Source organism: Tursiops truncatus, chromosome 3 (genome assembly GCF_011762595.2).
Source record: "Tursiops truncatus isolate mTurTru1 chromosome 3, mTurTru1.mat.Y, whole genome shotgun sequence".
In the NCBI taxonomy this organism is placed as follows: Eukaryota; Metazoa; Chordata; class Mammalia; order Artiodactyla; family Delphinidae; genus Tursiops; species Tursiops truncatus.
In genome coordinates, this window is record NC_047036.1 from 145,036,225 (window position 1) to 145,055,061 (window position 18,837).

Genomic DNA, 18,837 nt, shown 5'->3' on the forward strand with positions numbered 1-18,837 from the left:
TCTTAGTTATAGGGTAAAAAGTGAAAGAAGAGAGGAGACGGTGTCTTCATATAAGAAAAAGAAGGAAAGAAACTGTCAGCATCTTTGTTCTTTGAGAATAGATAACACATCTGATATTTTGCATCAGACTCTGAATTGATAAGATGTAAATTTAGGCAATATCATTCATCTATCCATTCATCCTTCCATCCATCTGTCCAACCATCCTTCTATTCACTGACACATTGATTTTATATATTTATTCATGTACTTTGAGCTTCCTCTGTGTCAAGGAGATACCGCACTTTGGTCATTCAGAATTGAAATATGTGGTCCCTTAGTTTTGGGAAGTATGAGTAAGGTTTTGTGGGCACCCAAAAAGAACAACGACTAATCCTGCCTGGGGTGAAGTGGGAGTTTAGAGTGATTGAGTCAGAAAAGGCTTCCCAAAGGTGATGATTGAGCTGGGTTTTCTGACTGCTGAGTCACCTGATTGGCAGGTGGCCATGGGTAGAAGGGCATCGCAGACACAGGTAAAAACTTGCTCTTAAAGGCATTCAGGTTCTTCTCTGTGGGAAGAATGAGCTGACCAAGGGTGGCTGGATTAGGACCTGGGAGAAGCAAAGCTACACCAGACACAAAAGACAACCCCTTGAAGGAGCTGGTTGCAGTCCAAGGCTAAGGTGAGGTGAACTCTGCCTCGTGATGACATTGTGATTATGGGAAGATTAAAATCACCCCAGAACTAGGAGCATTGGGAGTGGAAGATTACTTCTAGATGCTACACACTTAACCAGAAAGGAACTCAATGTACTTCTAGGACTAAACACTTGCATTTCGTTCAGGATGAATTGGTTATACTAATGAATTATGCTAGACTCTCGCTCGCTGAGAATAAAAAGGGACTGAATACTCAGAAGAAGGACTTTCCTGCTTGCAGCTGGTCAGGGAAGGATCAGAGCCAGGGATTAAAGTGGAGGGCACTGAGTATATTATGGAGACCAGGAAATAGATGGCCGCCTTCTTTTCCAGAAAGCCACCAGAAACCATAGATCAAATTGGAAATTTTGGAGTAAATCAGAAGAATAAACTAGTTCTTCCTCTTTCAAATTTATTGCAGATATATAGTGGTCAGAGAGAGATAATGAGGGAGGAGGAAGCACACAACCTAAACTTTCTGAAAAGAGTTGGCTGGGGATGAAAGTAAATATTAGCTGTGTGATAGAACTTTAAAAATATTTGAAATCATCATTACAATTTGGGAACAGTGAAGAAAATCACGCATGCTTTATGAACATTAAAACAGACACATGCACATGCTCTGGGGGTCAGTGAGGGGAGAGAGAGAGAAAGAGAGAGAGGGAGGGGGAGAGAGATTGAACTCCACCTTCTCCAGATGAGGAAAATGCCTTTGTTCTAGGAGGAAGGATTTTATCAGCACCATGGAGAGCGGCACAAGTTTTGTATTGCTCGTTCCTTCTAGAGATGAGTTTCCAGGGAGAGTTTTTCTTAACTGAAAAGGCAACATCGATGTCTGTGTAACTGCACATGGAGATCAGAGGATGCACATTCACTCCTCAGACTTATTGCTCTTTTCCGGCCAGTTCTCTTGCATTTAAGATTGGCCTACTTCCTCCATCCCCTCCAGGCCAAGCAACAGAGGTTCAAGGGTAAGATTTTAAAGTCTCCTCCTGTTGGTGGTAATTTTTGTAACGTTTCTGGCCTAATTGATCTTTAAGACTTGTCAGTGAGCGAGGGCTCTGAATTCTGGCTGAGACACAGGATCCTGGGATGTTTCATGAGACCTGTTTCTGAGCTCAGTTTTGTGCCTGCCTGATTTGGGAGGGATTTGTGGGGCAGAGAGTCCATTAAAAAAAAGAGGACAGTAGAGTTTTGATTTGGGGAGACCCTACTGAGGAAACTAGATCAGTCACCGCCAGATGAGCTGTCTGGTATCTCTATTCTTTGTCGGGAGGATTAGGGACATTTTCACTGTGGGAAGGAGGTTAGAAGATTGTGTATGTATTTTGATTCCACTCTCAGCTTGTCTAAGAACCCCTTAGTCATTTGTGTAGGGTAAAGCTGTGTGGCCCATACAGTTGAGGAAGTCCACGCCCAGAAGCTGCTAGATTTGACATTCTGATTTCATCCCCTTATCTAACAATCTCTCCTTACTCTCTACAACAGTTATCTGACATCTCGTATTTGCTTTTCTAATTAATTAATTAAACGAAATCTACATCCCCTTAATAAAAATGTGGTGATTACTTCTTGTGTGTCAGATATTTGTGCTAGGTGTTGAACCTAAAATAATGACACAGACCTAATCTCTGTCCTCAAGGATCTCACAGGTGATTCACAGTCTATTTGTTCAACCATGAAGCGGGGTCAGGTAGGAGTGGATATGTTATGACTTTTACCTCAGAGGGGCTTATGGTCTAGTATTCTAATGCTCTCATTCGGGGCCTCATTTTAACAGGAGAGAATTAGCCTTCCGTCAAAGAATGACATTTTATTCATGGAACCTCAAATATCAACAAATAGTTGGAGGTATATTTGGGAAATCATTTGGGGTGGGGGAGAATCATTCTGGTCTGAATAGGTACCTTCTTTGCCTGTGGCTAAAGCCATCCCAGGATGGTGGGTGAAGGCTGGTGACAAAGCAGAGGCACAAAGCAGAAGGAAGCAGAAGAGAAATGCCAGACTGCTAGCGGAAGGGGAGAGAGAGAGGAGCACAGGAATGGAGGGAGGAGGCTCACTGCGTAATCAGGACATGGAGGGATGGAACCATATTTGAATGACTTTCTGGATAAATAGGAACAAAGATCTTCACCACCAGGGTTTTTTCCACCACTCCTTACCATATTCTGATGGAGGCATAAAATACATTGTCTCCTGAACAAGCAAAATGTATTAAACATTAGATAATTTGTTTACTCATTAAAAAAAAGCGTAATATATAAGCGCCTTCTGAATCTTCTAAACCAGCAGAATTAAACAGCCTTCCTATCTGGAGTTTATCTTATTCTCATTCACATAAGGAATTTTGACATTGCCCTAAGCCAGTGTAATAACACTGAAAACGAGTGAGTGTACAATTTCTGTTAATTTTTAAAAAATATTATAAATAGTTCACAGACCCCATTTCTACAGTGGAGACCTTAAAGGTGCCCATTTCTGGCAGGCCATTTGCATATTTATCTTCCTTGTTACATTTAGCTATTACAGACAATACAAAATTGCTGTCAATAGCCATGTATACAACACAGGAGCCTTGCAACCAAGGGGACGTGGATTCAAATCCAGTTCCACGACCTACAGTTCTGTGACTTTGGACAAGTTTCATAAACCTCTGAATTTTCTCATCTGTAACATGGGGAGAGCCAGTGTAGTAGATTGATAAGATTATTCTGTGAATTAGCTGAGATATTCGTGTAAAGAACTTATAAATAGTATCTGGCATATATTAAGTGCTCGGTATATACTGAACAGTAATAATAGTTAGATTAGAATGGATCTCATTTTACATCTTAAAATAGGGTAATATTTATTCTCAGGGGTTTGGTTGAGATGCGGTGAGATAATAAATACAAAGCACGTAGCCCATTGCCTGGCACGTAGTATGAATTCAGCAGATGTTAGTTGTGTTCCTCATCCATTTCTCCTTACACAGTCCCCATAGATTCCTCCTGTTTTGAAGAACAAAACCCAAAAGTGGAGCGTCTCCAAGGTACATCTTCACAAGTGGCTCCAACCAGCCTCCATTCATCAGCATTAACCTCATAGACCTTGGGAGGTTCATTTTTTCCACTCTAGGCTGTAGGTTGTAGATTTCAGTGTATTGTAATAAAAGCCCCACAGAGCAACTTGCAGGATCTGAATAAAAGCAACATTTCTCTCTAGGCACAATGGGATTTTTCTGTGGGAGGTGACGATTTTGTCATTTTTTTTTTTTTCTGGTTGCTTTAAGTAGATTTTTTTTTCACCTGCCAGGAAATGGAAGTTAAAAGCATCTGATAAATGGAATAAAATATTTCATAGTTGCGCCTTCTACAAAAGTGTTAACCCACGTGACTTTGTAGTTCTTCTCTGTCCGCTCGGTAACGTTGACAACAGCCCTCCAGCACGTGAGCACTGAGACTCCACGCTAGCACAGGGTGGGAGCTCTCAGGAGGGGAAGCACCCTCGCCTCTGAACACAGGGCTGCCTGCAGCACACTGCGGTCCCTGATAGGTATCCACTCAGTCCTCTGTAATATGATTCCTTAGGTGTGTAGACTGACTTTCGTTTTGTTCCAATTGGGCAATAGTTCTATTTTCTTTGTTACTATACATGATTACTGTGAAGATGTCCAACAAACCATAGCAAGTAAATTATCCCTTTAGCCTCACATCTCTCCCTCCTCTCCCTGTTTAATGATTTCCTATGCATTTTTCCAGACCTTTTGGACATAGAAAATATTTTTCAAAAACATAAGTGGGCTTCTATCACATGTGGTGCTCTGTAGTCTCCTTTTACTGATATATTAAGGATATCTTTCCAGATCAAGGAATATCTATGCTCTCCTACTCCACTGTGTGGATAAGCCATCATTTATATAATAGGATCCCTGATTTGGGGACATTTATCTTGCTTTCTACATTTGGATCTTATAAGCAATACAATATGCTATAAACAGCTGTGCACACAAATGTTTGTGTTATTATCTACTTTGGAAAAATTTGCTGAATGATTTATCATCTACAGAGTGCTGCCGCATCCATTCATTTCTGTGATCCTAAAAGATGGAGCCAGTGGCAGTTACAAGCCTGGACTCTGGAGTCAGACAGGCCTGGGCTGGAACTTGCATCAGCATTTACATGGTGTGTGACCACAGCCAGAGTCTATTTCCTCATCTGTAAATCTGGGATAATAGAAGTATTTCCTGCATTTCATAGGGAGGGGATTGCAGAATTCCTTAAGGTAATGTATGCACAGCATGTAGTGAAAGCTCAAAGAATACTAGCGATCAGTGTTAGAAATACCTGCAGAGAACCATGAGATTCTCAAGATAATTCTGATACTGTGGGTGCGATTATGCCTGTGTACAGATGAGGAAACCGAGGCTCAGAGATGTAAGGTTGACCAACAGAAGAAAGGAGCATAATTAGTGGTAGCTCCATAACCTCTGTGCTAGGAGAGACTCTGTATTTTCGTAACCCTGAGAATCATTGCCAGAGAGGTTTTGGAGGGCCTGAAGCATCTCCCACCTCCCAGCACCACTGCACTTCGTATCAGGGAAAGAGTGTGGAATTAGACAGAGCTGAGCTTGGGTTCAGGCTTGGCCCGCAGTGAGTGGATAATTTCTGGGCAAGTGACTAAGCTTCTCTTAACCCTCATATTTCACATCTGGGGCTTCACTGGATTTTTTTTAAAAAGCTAAATGAGATCATAGATGTCAAGTCTACATGCACAGCTCCTAGCTTATAGGATGACCTCAAGATTGTCAGGTAACAGCAGCATGAGAATGAGAACCCACATCTTCTTTTCCTTTATTATCTCCCCCTACCACCAACTCAAACTCTCCCCTTCTAGAGAAAGCTAACCCACGGTGCAGACACTCATGACCACATGAAGGCATTGCCCAAGTCCTACCTGGGAAGTGGGGGGGGGCGGTGTGGTCCAGTGGGTAGGAGAGGCAGAGATGATAGGGTGCAGCAAAGCCCCCCCCCCGCCTGACTGCACTGACCCCGACTCCCACTTCTGTTGAGTCAGCAGCTGCCTCTGTCGCTTGCTTCACACAATGAGCTGTTGTGCAGTGAAGTCAAGTCTTTCAGGATGGAAACCAGTTCACACAGGAGGAAATAAACTAGCATTAAACCCAGAACTCATGAGAAAATCACATCACCTCCAGGAGCCATAAAAAGAGAGAGGGCGACTCTGCTCTAGGTGATGGCTGGTACTGTTTTTTGGAATTTAGTGTATTTTCTTTCTAGGTGAGTGTTTGTGGTGCCTTCAAGATCAGAACGAGGTTGAAAAGACTTATATAGGAACACAGAGCAGAGAAGAATAGTAGTGGCCATAGATGTCATGGTCAGAATATGCATTATTTCTCTTTTGCTAAACGAACAAAGAAGGTCGTTGGATTTAACTCTGTAGCTGTGACCTGGTATTCTTCATCTTAATACTGAAAAGAGGAGCTGGGATTGTCCTTGGCATGAACACAAGGACCAAGACTGTTAGCATGCTGGAGCAGAGGGAACAGTCGGCTGGACCTTGCTCAGCAGAACTGATTTTTCATTCTAGCTGTAATGACACGACTTGTCACTGGTCACATGACCTTATACTATCACACCCGCCTCCAAAAAAAAAATTGAAGTTTTTCTTTCTGTAAAATTAGGAGCTGCGTTAGAACTCTCTTCAAAACTTCAGACGTTTGTATTGCACAGTCTCATTTTTTTGTTATTTAACCATTATCCCATGTACTTTTAATATTTCTGATTAAATCAGCTCACTTATAAACACTTAAACATGAAATGTTAGGGTAGAAATCCCTGAAAAGATGGTAGATGAAACACAGTTATATATTTTGCTCCCTGTTAAAAACCTACTGAAAAATATTAAAGGGAGTTTTTTTAAAAGGAAGGTAGATATCAAGTGGAAAAGTAATAAATGACGCAGCAGACCCAAGAAGGGTATTCATAAGCCAGCAGTGGGGAAAGCTGAAAACTCTTCCATTCTAAAGCAAAGAGTCCCCTCAAAGTTTCAGGTAATGGTAGTACCGGGTGCCGCTGGAGGTGGGAGGAAGGAGAGGAGTGCAAACAAGTAGGATCAGTTGCAAATCTGTGTAAGAAGCAGCCTGACTCCATGCATCTGGGTCACTGGAGGTTTATTCTATAAAGAGGATAAAACAGCGGGCACCTGGAGTAGCGTACACCAGGCAAAATCGAAGGCAGTGATGCCATACTCAAAATAAGCTTTTAACCAAAGTATGCATCCTGGAAGCTGAAGGCTCCAGCACTTTCCTCCCACTCAGCTCCTGGAATGCTGGCAGCCAGGTCTTAACCCTTCAGACAAGAGAAATCAGAGAATTCTCCACTGTGTAATCCGACCAGCCCAGACTGATCCAGAAGAGAAACTTGTATATACTGATACTTGAGCCTCTCCTCCTAACTGTCCCAGCCAGATCACCCTGCAGTGAAGCTCCCAGACCACAAGCTCTGCTCCTATGCCCAGAGTTGGCAAACAGCCTTCGAGTCACTCGAGTCACCCGCACTGAAATGTGACCTACCACCACTGGTTACAGAGAACTAAGAAAGAACTCTAACAAGAAAGAGAGAGTGCAAAACAGGCAAACAGAAGACGAGTAACCTGGAGGAAAACAGTGACTCCCTGAGGCAAAGCAAACTTAAAAATAGGCAGAGAGAATTTTGAAAAATAGGAGAAGAGGCAATCATGAATTAGGGAAAAGATAGTTTAAAAACAATCATCCGAAGAACTAAAAGGAATACCTGATTTTTTTCCCCCAAAATTGCTTTTCTCATTTTGGGAAATGAAAAGTTGTACAAGAAATGGGAATTGGTCATAGTTTACAAAACATTTTAAACACCAACTATTGATCAAACCAAAATTACAGTATAGCTGTATGGGAAGAAGGAGAAATGGGAAGGATGCCAGGGCCTAATGGGGCAGAGCGGGGAACAACAGTGAAATCCTTGTCTTATATATGGTGGAGGGTTTACAGATAATACCAGAAAGAGGAAGACATTTGCTTATAAAAGAAGTAATGCAAGTGTGCTACTGGCAACATGGTCGTAAATACCAAAATAACAACTATGTCAGCTAAAAGAAGTAAAGAAGTTCCCCTGGGGAGGAGAAGGTGAGGCACTGCTGTTTTGTTTTTTTAATGAACCTTGGAGAATGTTTTTAAACTAAATACATTTGTAACTTTGATAAAAATAAAGAAAGTTACATCACTGCCATTAAGTAGTCAGCATCACTTGTATAACGTAGAGCCCTCACACGGTTAAAAGTATCTCACACAGTTAGATAGTGAGCATGTATCAAAGTTATATTTGATAAACTAGGGAAGAACAAGCTGAACAATGAAAGAGCTGATTCAAAAGTATTTAGAGTTCTTGTCTTTTTTGTGGGAGAAGAGATGCTTATAGAAAATTGTCCTTACATGTAAGACAAAATTCTGCAGATCAGTAGAACCTTTAGAGAACCAGCAAAAAGCAAAACAAAAAAAATCACATTTGGTCATTTTTCTACAAGTTAACCTCCATCTTTATGTAGCTATGATATTTCTGGTTTCTAATCAATTGTAGACGATTAATCAAATAAAGATACGTTTCCTGAGAGGGTAAGAGCACATTTCTCCTCTCCCCCCAGTATGGGCTTAACAGAAATGCTCTATTTAAAAACCATGAGGATTAATCTCCAAAATATATAAACAGCTCATGCAGCTCAATATTAAAAAAACAACCCAATCAAAAAATGGGCAGAAGACCTAAATAGACATTTCTCCAAAGAGGACATACAGATGGCCGACAGGCACATGAAAAGCTGCTCGACACCACTAATTATTAGAGAAATGCAAATCAAAACTACAATGAGGGCTTCCCTGGTGGTGCAGTGGTTGAGAGTCTGCCTGCCGATGCAAGGGACACGGCTTCGTGCCCTGGTCCGGGAGGATCCCACATGCCACGGAGCAGCTGGGCCTGTGAGCCATGGCCGCTGAGCCTGGACGTCTGGAGCCTGTGCTCCACAACGGGAGAAGCCACAACAGTGAGAGGCCCACGTACCACAAAAAAACAAAAAACAAAAAACTACAATGAGGTATCACCTCACACCAGTTAGAATGGGCATCATCAGAAAGTCTACAAACAACAAATGCTGGAGAGGATGTGGAGAAAAGGGAACCCTCTTGCACTGTTGGTGGGAATGTAAATTGATACAGCCACTATGGAGAACAGTATGGAGGTTCCTTCAAAAACTAAAACTAGAACTACCATATGACCCAACAATCCCACTACTGTTCACATACCCAGAGAAAATCATAATTCAAAGAGACACATGCACCCCAGTGTTCATTGCAGCCCTATTTACAATAGCCAGGTCATGGAAGCAACCTAATGCCCATCAACAGAGGAATGGATAAAGAAGGTGTGGTACATAGATACAATGGAATATTACTCAGCCATAAAAAGGAACGAAACTGGGTCATTTGTAGACATGTGGATGAATCTAGAGACTGTCATACAGAGTGAAGTAAGTCAGAAAGAGAAAAACAAATATTGCATATTAACGCATATATGTGGAACCTAGAAAAATGGTACAGATGAACCGGTTTGCAGGGCAGAAATTAAGACACAGATGTAGAGAACTAACGTATGGACACCAAGGGGGGAAAGTGACCAGGAGGTGGAGGTGGTGGTGGGATGAATTGGGAGGTCAGGATTGACGTGTATACACTGATGTGTATAAAATGGATGACTAATAAGAGCCTGCTGTATAAAAAAATAAATAAAATTCAGAAATTCAAAGAAAAATAAAATAGTAGGCTCAAAAAATAAATAAATAAATAAAATAAAAACCATGCATCCTCGTTTTGCTTTATTTCCAAGTTTTGGATATTTTTCCTAAACACTTGCCATAAATATAGCTTTAAAAATAAACACAATAAAAATGAAACAATTTTATTAAGTTCTAACTAGATTCTGTTGCGTACCGTCTGCTCTAACCTGAGGACTTTCCTCTGTTAAAAAAGGAGTCGTGCATGAACTAAAGGGGTATTAAAAACATATTAGCGCCAAAGAGAGATTTTTCTACTTGGTGTTATTGAAAGGGTTAAAGAAAAAACTGAAAGAAGGGGATACCTTTCACATAATTTGATTCAAAGTTAGGAAATGCTGTGTCTGTGTATTATTACTTAAAATCGTCTCATATATGGCATGCTCTATTACAATTCTGGAAATACTGTAGGAAAGGAGTAGTTTTGAACCTCATCCTACAAAGTCCTTGGGCTGGCTTCAGGCCTAGGGTGAGCTAGGAAGACAGGGGTTGCCCCACCCACTTCGAGTTCTCCTTTTACTATGTTGTGTAGTAGGTTTATGGATAAGATTTCATTTAAAGAAAGGACTCCAAGTTCCTTCCAGATCTCACAGCCTATGATTATTAAAAAGAAAAAGTCACTACCATTTGCAGTGTGTTTAGGTTGGATGGATTAATTCCTTTGCCAGGGCCATAATAGGAAGACTGACTTTGTCATTTCAATTATAAGCCACTGACTGTTTAGTCGAGCCCGGAAGACACTTTCCGGGAGGTTCCCTCCACTTGCCTGACAGTGGATCAATGAATGGCGGGTGATTTGTGTCTGCATTTTTACTGCTTCGCACAGGTTTATCATCTTGAAAGTTTTCCATTTGCATACGTGCTATACATTCTTTGGATGGCATTTCAATATCATCCAGAGTTTAGATTATGCATTGCCTTTTGCTGCACTCTCTGCTACGTGATGGGAATCTGCAAGCCCGGCCGGAATGCTGCTGTAGACCTAGGGGAACGTGAGTTGCAGCCACCACTTATTAAAGGCTTACTACGTGACAGCCCTTAGTATCGAGGGCTTTCCCTGCAGTACTTTATTTATTCCTCAAACCAGTACTTTGAGGTTTCTACTGTTTGCCACATTTTATAAATAAAGAAGCTGAAACTCAGAGAGGAAAGGTAATTTGCTCCAGGTCAGCCAGCTCAAGTAAGTAGAATTGAGATTCAAACTCAAATCGGTCTGATCCCAGAACACTCTGCTACACAGCCTCCCTTATCGGGAGCTTTCAGAGTGAAATGAATTGAATTTGTCAGTTTTCGGCTTTTAAATACCAAACTGCCCAAGCAGTCTAATTGCTACTCTTTGGACTAAGAAGAAATGACTATTAAAAAGAAGCAGCGGGCAGGAGGGCAAGAGAACAGGGTTTTATTATCTCTGTTGGTAAAAGAAGAGATGTAATCCTGAAAAAAAAAATAACATGAAATGGAAACTATCATATACATTTGCAGTGGGTTTAGGTTGATGAAATTGCAAAGGAATGAAGAGAAGGTAAGGGATTAATGAGAAAAAGCACTGAAGATTTTCTAGAAGGGAAAGGTCAGAAGTCACTGAAGGCAGTTGGAAGTTGGCTCAGTTGAAGGCAGGGTACCTGTGTATCTTGACATATAGAAAGAGGCAAATGAAACTCCAAAATAACAACCAGAGATCTGTGTTCATGTTCCAGTCAGCCTGGGTGGGGTGTGGGTGAGGAGCAGGCTCTGGAGCCAGACTTCTGGGCTTGAATTCTTTTCCCTGACTTTCTGGCTGGGTGACCCTGGACAAATTACTTAACCTCTCTGGCTTCAGTTTCCTCATCTGAACAATGGCGATCATAACAGCGTCAATCTTGTTGTGAGAGGAAGTAAAATGTTTAGCGAGGTGCCAGGCATTTAGTAAGAACTCACAGAAAGTTAGCTATTGTTGTTATTACCATAAGCATCACGCTCATATAATGCAAGAAATACGAGATTGTAAGTCAGTAAAAAGACTCGAAGAAACAAACGGGAAGGAAGTCGGGAGAGAAGTTCACCTGCAGCCAAGAAGTAAAGGGCAATTTTCTCTTGCCCACCACTGAGCATCAGGAGGAAATGCCAGACGTGGGGAAAGGCTGGATGGTGCGGGGAGCTCAAACCTAGCAAGACATTGAGGTCTGGATGGATTTAATGGAGCATGAGAAATTGTTTCTGTAAAATATATGCTCTGATGGAAGCTCTGGTGGCAGAGGTTCTTCTGGTGAGCTCCACAGGGCTGGGGAATCGGAGATTAGCCAACATACAGAAGAAGCGAGTCTGGGGCAGAGAGAGAAAGCAAGCTCTGGGTTATTCGTCTTTGGGTGCCAGTAGTCATGGAAAGCACATTGGGAGGGGAGGGAATTTTTTAATAAGCACATCTTCTTTTGTTTTCTCATTCTCCCTCCCCCAACTATGAATCTATTTTCCATTCATTCGTTACATTAAGAAAGAAACCACAGTTAAGTTGAATGCAGCAAAGATTAATAAGGTACTTATGAATGAGTGAGTGGTCATCTGCTTTTTCAGCCACCATTTATTTATCACTTTCTTGATGTCAGGGTCTGGTTAGGTCCTGGAGTCACAGGATGTTCCCAAATACAAGCCTTCATTTCCAGAGCTTTACTGTGTTGTGTCATGGTTCTCAGTCATCAGAGTAACCCACATAAAATTCAGAAATCACAGATGTCCAGGATCTGTCTCAGACCTACAGATTCTCCTGCAGTGGAATTAGGCGAGTGTATTTTTCCACCACGGCATGTGTCACTCTTATGTTCACGTCAACCTTGAAAGACTGGTGAGAGAACCTTCCACAGTTTATAGATAAGGAAGTTGAAGCTCAGATAGGTTAGGATGATAAGTGAGGACACACTGCTGGCAAGGGCAGAGCTGGAACTCAGACACAGAGCTACTGAATTTATAATCCCAAGGGCCTTCCTCTTAGCCATGACCACTCTCCCAGGTATGCATTAAGTCTGTGCCTTAAGTCTGCGCCGGTAAAAGGATCTGAGGGTGTAGGTAAACATGCATGAAACCCTTGCCTACCCCAAAAAATGCTCAGAAAGCATCGGTAAGTCCTACCCAAGGTTCAGGGACTTGGATTTAAAGTGGACAGAACCCTATAAATGTTACAACCTGGCTCATGGTGGATTTCCTCCAAGGTGGATAATGCAGTGTCTACTGCACAAAGCTCTCTCATGTTACAGTTTCCATCACATAACCCCAGTCCCGGGCTCCAGAAACACTGCCTCCTTTTATTTGTCTCTGCAGCCTAGGGATGACAGTGGCCGCCTGCTGTTGCTAATCCCTAAATTACCTTCTTTGGTGTCTCAGCTTTTTCATCACCTGTATAGCCAATTTCCTGCATCAAATCCCCTCCTTATTCCAGGTTAGATCCTGTTACACAGATAAAGAAACCAAGGTTCATAGAAGTTAGGTAACTCAGCCAATATAATACAATAGTTCTTGACAGAGTTACTATTCTGAACCATAAGTTTCTGATTCCAGAGCTTAAGCTCTTAATCACTGACTTATAATTTAAGGTGGTTAGTGAAGTTCCTGGTGCTCAAAGCCAGGTGGTGATGACGATGGAGATACGAGGACGACAGTGATTATGACGATGATGGTGCTGATGTTGATGCTGACGGTAGTGGTGGCGGTGATCTTGGTGATCACCATGTTTGACAACTGTTGTATGTCCTTTGGGATAGGTGTGCAGATACAATGTCCCGATTGTCACACAGATGTCTCTGATTGTGTTACAGGCCTTCACCTACCACCACATCCAAGAAATCATGGTCCAGCTTCTTCGCACGGTGAACCGGACAGTCATCACAATGGGGCGGGATCACGTTCTGATTGTGAGTAGATCTTTTCCTCTTGTCAAGCATTTCAAACTGGGTCAAGGAATGAATTTTCTGGAATACCAGGTCTCGTCAAACGCTCAGCACCAGTTGTTGCTTTGTTTTGGGCTACATGGGTCAGATTTTTCCTGCGTGGGCTGGGAGAACATGAGCGTTAACTCAAGTTGCTGAAATAAAATTAGACTTAGAACTTGTCTACCAGGATGAGTGTACCAGATGAGTTGAGCCTCAACTTCCTCATCTATGACTGGTGGAAGGTTCTCTCACCAGAGAGAAGGCTTTTGTAAGTAAGGCATGTCCAACCGTGTCACTCCTTTGCTTAAGCTCACTGGTGGATTTCCATCTCTGCTTGGCTTATCTCTCCCTCAGGTCTGAGGGCTTGTGCCCTCCTGTTAATCAGATCTTGGCTTAGGTGTCATCTAATCAGAGAGGCTTCCCTGCCCTGACTGCCCTGTCTATAACACCCCACACCCCTCCATCCTCTTTCAATTTCTACACCCTACTCCTTCATGTTTCTTAGTACTTATCACCAGATGAGTGAGATATATATCTGTATCTATCTATATAGCTATATAATTTATATAGCTATATAGATAGATACAGATATAGATATCTATAGATTATATAGATAGATATAGATATATTTTCCTTTATTTATTTGTTTATTGGCTGGCTCTCCTTGTAAGAATATGAGCTCCAGAATGAAAGGATTTTTGTTTTGTTCATTTGTATCTCCGGACCCTACAGCAGTGCCTGGCATATAGTAAGTACTTGATAAATACTTGTTGAACAAATGAATGAAAGAATGAGTGACTGAATGAGTGAAGGAAAGAATGAAATGTACCAGGCAGGGACTCTAAAGTTTAATGAAGACAAGTAGTACTCAGCTTTGATTGACTGACACCATGTGGGATTAGCCATACAGCTGCTAGAACTCCCAACTTCTTGAGAGAAGCTAAAAATCCCTGTACTTTATGTGAAATTTCCTGACGTTTAAGTGTTGGCAGCTAACTAAAAAATATTTATAAACATTTTATGATCCTCAAACAGCTGGATTCAGCTCTCAGAAAGTCAGTTTGGGATGTCTGCTTTAAACTGGTATGGTATGAGCCGGTTTGGGGAAGTTGATGTCAATAACTGTAGTCCTGCTTCACGGTTATAGAACTTAACATGCTGAGTGTTTATTCTAACAGTAGCTTGGCAAGGATTTGATCTCTAGAAGCCAAGTGTAACAACCTTCTTTATAGCCATTTGCTTCCGCCTACTTATGTCAGTGCATGGTTCCTTACTGTATATTATGTACATTTAAAGGAGTGGCGACATCCTTAGAGGGCGCCAGCAGTGCTGGGTACTCCTGCCTTACTGGTGCAGAGAGCCATGTAAATCATTCTCTGTTGTTTGTCTTACTGTCCTTCCACCTTAAAAGCATCACCATTTCTTATTCAGTTATAATCTTCCATATCTGCAGTTCCCATAATGCACCTTAGATAAACACTTTATGACCTCCCTAATCTTCATTCCTTCTCTTTGGAGCCAGACCTAAAGATGGTCATCCATCCATTTGGCTCATTCCATCTATAGCAGGCTCTTAACTCTCTGTCTCTCCTTCAGAGCAGTGATGCTTTAAAACAGTGCCTGGATCATAGAAAGCACCAAATAACTGGTGTCTATTATTATTATTTTCCTTTCTCTCTGGTACAGTGTGTCTCTCTGTCCCTTTGTGTTATCGACATAGTCAGGTGAGCATAGTTTGGCCCTCTTTCACGCTGAGACTTTTATCTGATGCTCTGTCCTTGTTGCTTGCCCTTCCAGTGCACACTGCTCACAGCTGGCCTGTTCATCTTTGCCAGGAAACTCCCCTGCTCTAGAATGTTCAGTGGCTCCCCACTGTCTACCAAATTAAGGCATAAATGCACTAGTTTGGCCATTCGTAGCTTCTGTGATCTGGCCATAACACGATCACTCATCAGGCTTGCCATACTTAGTCCCTTGCAAGGTGATTTTCTGATTTTTGTGCTCATGCCCCCTACATTCTGTGGACCCCTTTGAGGGCAGGGATCACATTTACTCATTCTTTTATCCTTATCACCCAGAGGGTGCCTGGCTTACTGTGGATACTCAATAAATGCTTGTTGAGCAAATGAATGAGTGAAATACTCCCGAAGATGTGGTGCTGTACCATACCTTCATATTTTTGTACATGCTTTCCCCTCAGTTTAGATTGCTTTTCCTTCTTCAAGGAACACTTTTTCTAAATACCAGGAACCCACATCTCAGGGAGTGTGGGAGAAGTGTAAGGAATTGCCTGCTCAGACTTTCCCTGTCCCCTGGGCTGATTCCAGGAGCCTTGCAGACATTCTAAGCTGCAAGCTGTGTCATTAGCCTCAATGACTCTTGGGTTTGCTGCTGTAATTGCAATGATAAGAGTGCTGAGTGGGGAGTACTAGAGGTATGTAGCAAGCACACCTCACTAGGAGCAGGGATGTGCCTGAACTAGAAGGAAGAAATAAACAGGTCTTTCCTAAGATTTGGCTTCATTTTCATAAAATGGGCCTTTCCAGCAATTCTTAGAATAGAACTAGCTCATCCAAATTAAAGAAAATGACGTTGGAAAGTAATTACTCAGAGGTCAGGGGTCCCTGTCTTAGCGCTGAAGGCCCCAATTTCATTTCAAATTGAAATCTGGCAAGGAGGAGAGATCCCCATTCCAACCATCACTTTTAACTTTCCAGATATGATTTTTATTGGTTAGTTTCATTACTCTGGAATATTAAACAATCAATATTTATGGCAAACACCAGACGTGTCTAGTTCTTCTGAAATCCCAAGAAGGCCCGATTGGGTGTAGGGCTGGTTGTTCTCGTGTCATTATGTGGGATTACATAGTGACTTTTTTTCTTATTTGTAGGAGTAGAAATGTTGTGATAAAAGGTATTAAAATTACAGGTACCATAGGGGTAGGATGGATTGATTCTTATGCACAGCACATTGTAATTATCGTTTGCTGGAAATAGCCATTCCTGATTTTTTCTGTAGATCATCTGCCTGAACAATGAAGTGTCGGTGGTGACAAATGAGCAGAAGGAAAGTTTACAAAAACAAAAAGCAAAAAACTTTTTACATGACTGCTGCCCTCTCTTCCTTTCTTAGCCAGAGTCTAACGTATCAGATAAATGTTTGTTTACTTAAATGACCAAGGATTTTTGACTATGATGATGAGAAAGGCAGCATGGTTTGGTAAAGGACATTTTGGATAAGGGAGAGCTGGAGAAAGTTTCCACACTCTAGACCTTAGTTTCTTCTGTGTAATGAACTGTATCATTTTTGAGATCTTTGTCATGTATGGAAGTTTTCTCATTTGGCCAATGCCCATTCTCTTTCCCTGCCTCCCAAGGTCCTGAGTCAGGGACAGAAAATAGATTTCACTTTATGTGCCAACTCTGGTGGCTTCTCAATGGCTCCCTGTTGCACTGTGTTGAGAAAGATTCCGGAGCTACATCTTGGCTTGGTAGAAAGAAGTGCTGAATTGATTAGTGATGTCTGTCATAAGGATGAGATTGGAAAACAGTGATGTATGCAAGATTCTTGGAAATATTATGTATTGACTGAAGTTATTGGTGCTTTTTTTGCCCAATCCAAACACTCTTGTAAAACCAATATTCCCTTTCACATATTCTTGGTTCCTTTAAGGAGGTAGTGGTGTCCGAGCAGACACATAATGGAAAAAGCCAGTAATCTGAGAGCTTGCATTTTTACCAGGGAATGGTTTCTATGTGCTACAGTCATATTTTATCAAGTGTAAGATGCACCATGATTTTATGTTCACATTACAAAGAGATATGCTACCAATTAAACTGCAACACAGTGGTTTATTATTGCACTGCTTGTACTCTTCAGAGATTGTTAAAAAATAAAAAAGTAAGTTTGACTGAAAATCCCTGTTGTGTGATGGAGCTCATCTGAGTCCTCACAGGTAAGTGTCATCCTCTCCCGTTGTTCAGGAGAATAGACTGACTGAGCTTCAAAGGATGGAAGCATCCTGGCCGAAGTCACACGGCTAGTAGTAAGATGGGCTGTGAACCCAGGGACGTCTGATATCAGATCATGTGTACTTTGTGCTGTCCCACAGGTCTCAGAGTGTGGGGGGAAACGTCCAAGCTTGTTTGCACAGGTGAGGGGGTTTGTCAGGGAACCCCTCCCTGGCCAATGAGTCCTGCTGCTGTCTGCTCTAGAGAAGGCCATCCCCTGCCTCTGGCCTCCCTGGTGCTGGGGATGGACAGTCCCATAGGCAGAATCAGGGAACCTAAGCACTGCCAGAAGTTCTTGGAAGGGAAACAAACTGGTAATTTTGCTGAAATTGGGTTCTAGCTTTTATTTTAGGTAGTTCGAATAAGCCTCTGGGTGATACATTTTGGGCCTAATTACCCCAGTTTTCGCAGAGGAGTCTATTGAGTGATTAAATAAAAGTAAATGCAGTTGGCACGAGGCCAGCTCCAGAATTTCAGAGCCATTTATTCGAAAAGGAAGAAAACACGTGGGAATCACCCCACCCTCCATTGCTTCACCTCATAATAGCACTGAAGACTCCAGAAAATGCCTGAGTCATCAGAGAGCCAGGGTTTCAAAGCTCTGACTTCACTTCCCAAATGACAGATAGCCCACCTGCATGACCACTCTCTGCCACTGTGAGCCCAAAGACTCAGGAGGCCTCTGCAGGGGCCACCGCGACACAGTGCCAACTCCACCCACATCCAGCCCCATCCCACGGAGAGCACGCGTGAGGACAGTCTAGGACACGAGAAGGTGGGGTGTTCCCAGCCAGAAGTGGTCGGTGGATGCCTGACCTTCACTGCGTGACTCAGCACCTTGTTCAGAAAGCAGTGTTTATACTAAAGCCATCACTTATTGAGCAGATAGCCTGCTTTCAGGCAGAAGGCTAAGTACGATGTGTGTTTGACATCACTTAACCTGCATCAGGTACTCATGTTTTACGTGTGAGATAACAAGCACAGGAAGGTTATGTAACTTGCCTATAATCACACAGCTTGTTCGTGGAAGAGCTGGAATTTGAGCCCAAGCAGTGCCACTGCTAGAGTCCCTGTTTTTAAATAGCATATTATGCACTCCTGCTCTATTAATACCTTAAGTTACTATTTAGGCATCAGGTATTTTAAAGATAATAATGAGCACCTTAAACCCAGCTATTGCCCTGCCTAGACTTTGGAATCTAGTGGGATGACCTGTGTAGTAACTTTCAGAAACCTTAAGCTGGCGTAGAATTTTGGTGGTTTTATGATGACAGTGATATCTTTAGGATCAAGCTCCTCAATTCTGGTAATTGAACCATAACAACCCATAAAATCTGAAGAACTCTCCGTCTCCTTGAATGCTGGTGCTTATGAAATAGCAGGTTTTACAG

At 42.1% G+C, this 18,837-nt stretch overlaps 1 protein-coding gene across 2 annotated transcripts in view; it reads left to right on the plus strand.

The window, feature by feature from the left end:
- The window catches only part of DOCK2 (dedicator of cytokinesis 2), a 409,609-nt gene that overhangs the window by 167,274 nt on the left and 223,498 nt on the right, over positions 1-18,837 (plus strand). For both annotated transcript variants that reach the window (XM_019945662.2, XM_033853554.2), the window contains exon 27: positions 13,320-13,415. In XM_019945662.2, the coding sequence (XP_019801221.1) occupies positions 13,320-13,415 (96 nt within the window). The remainder of the gene's footprint in view (positions 1-13,319; positions 13,416-18,837) is intronic.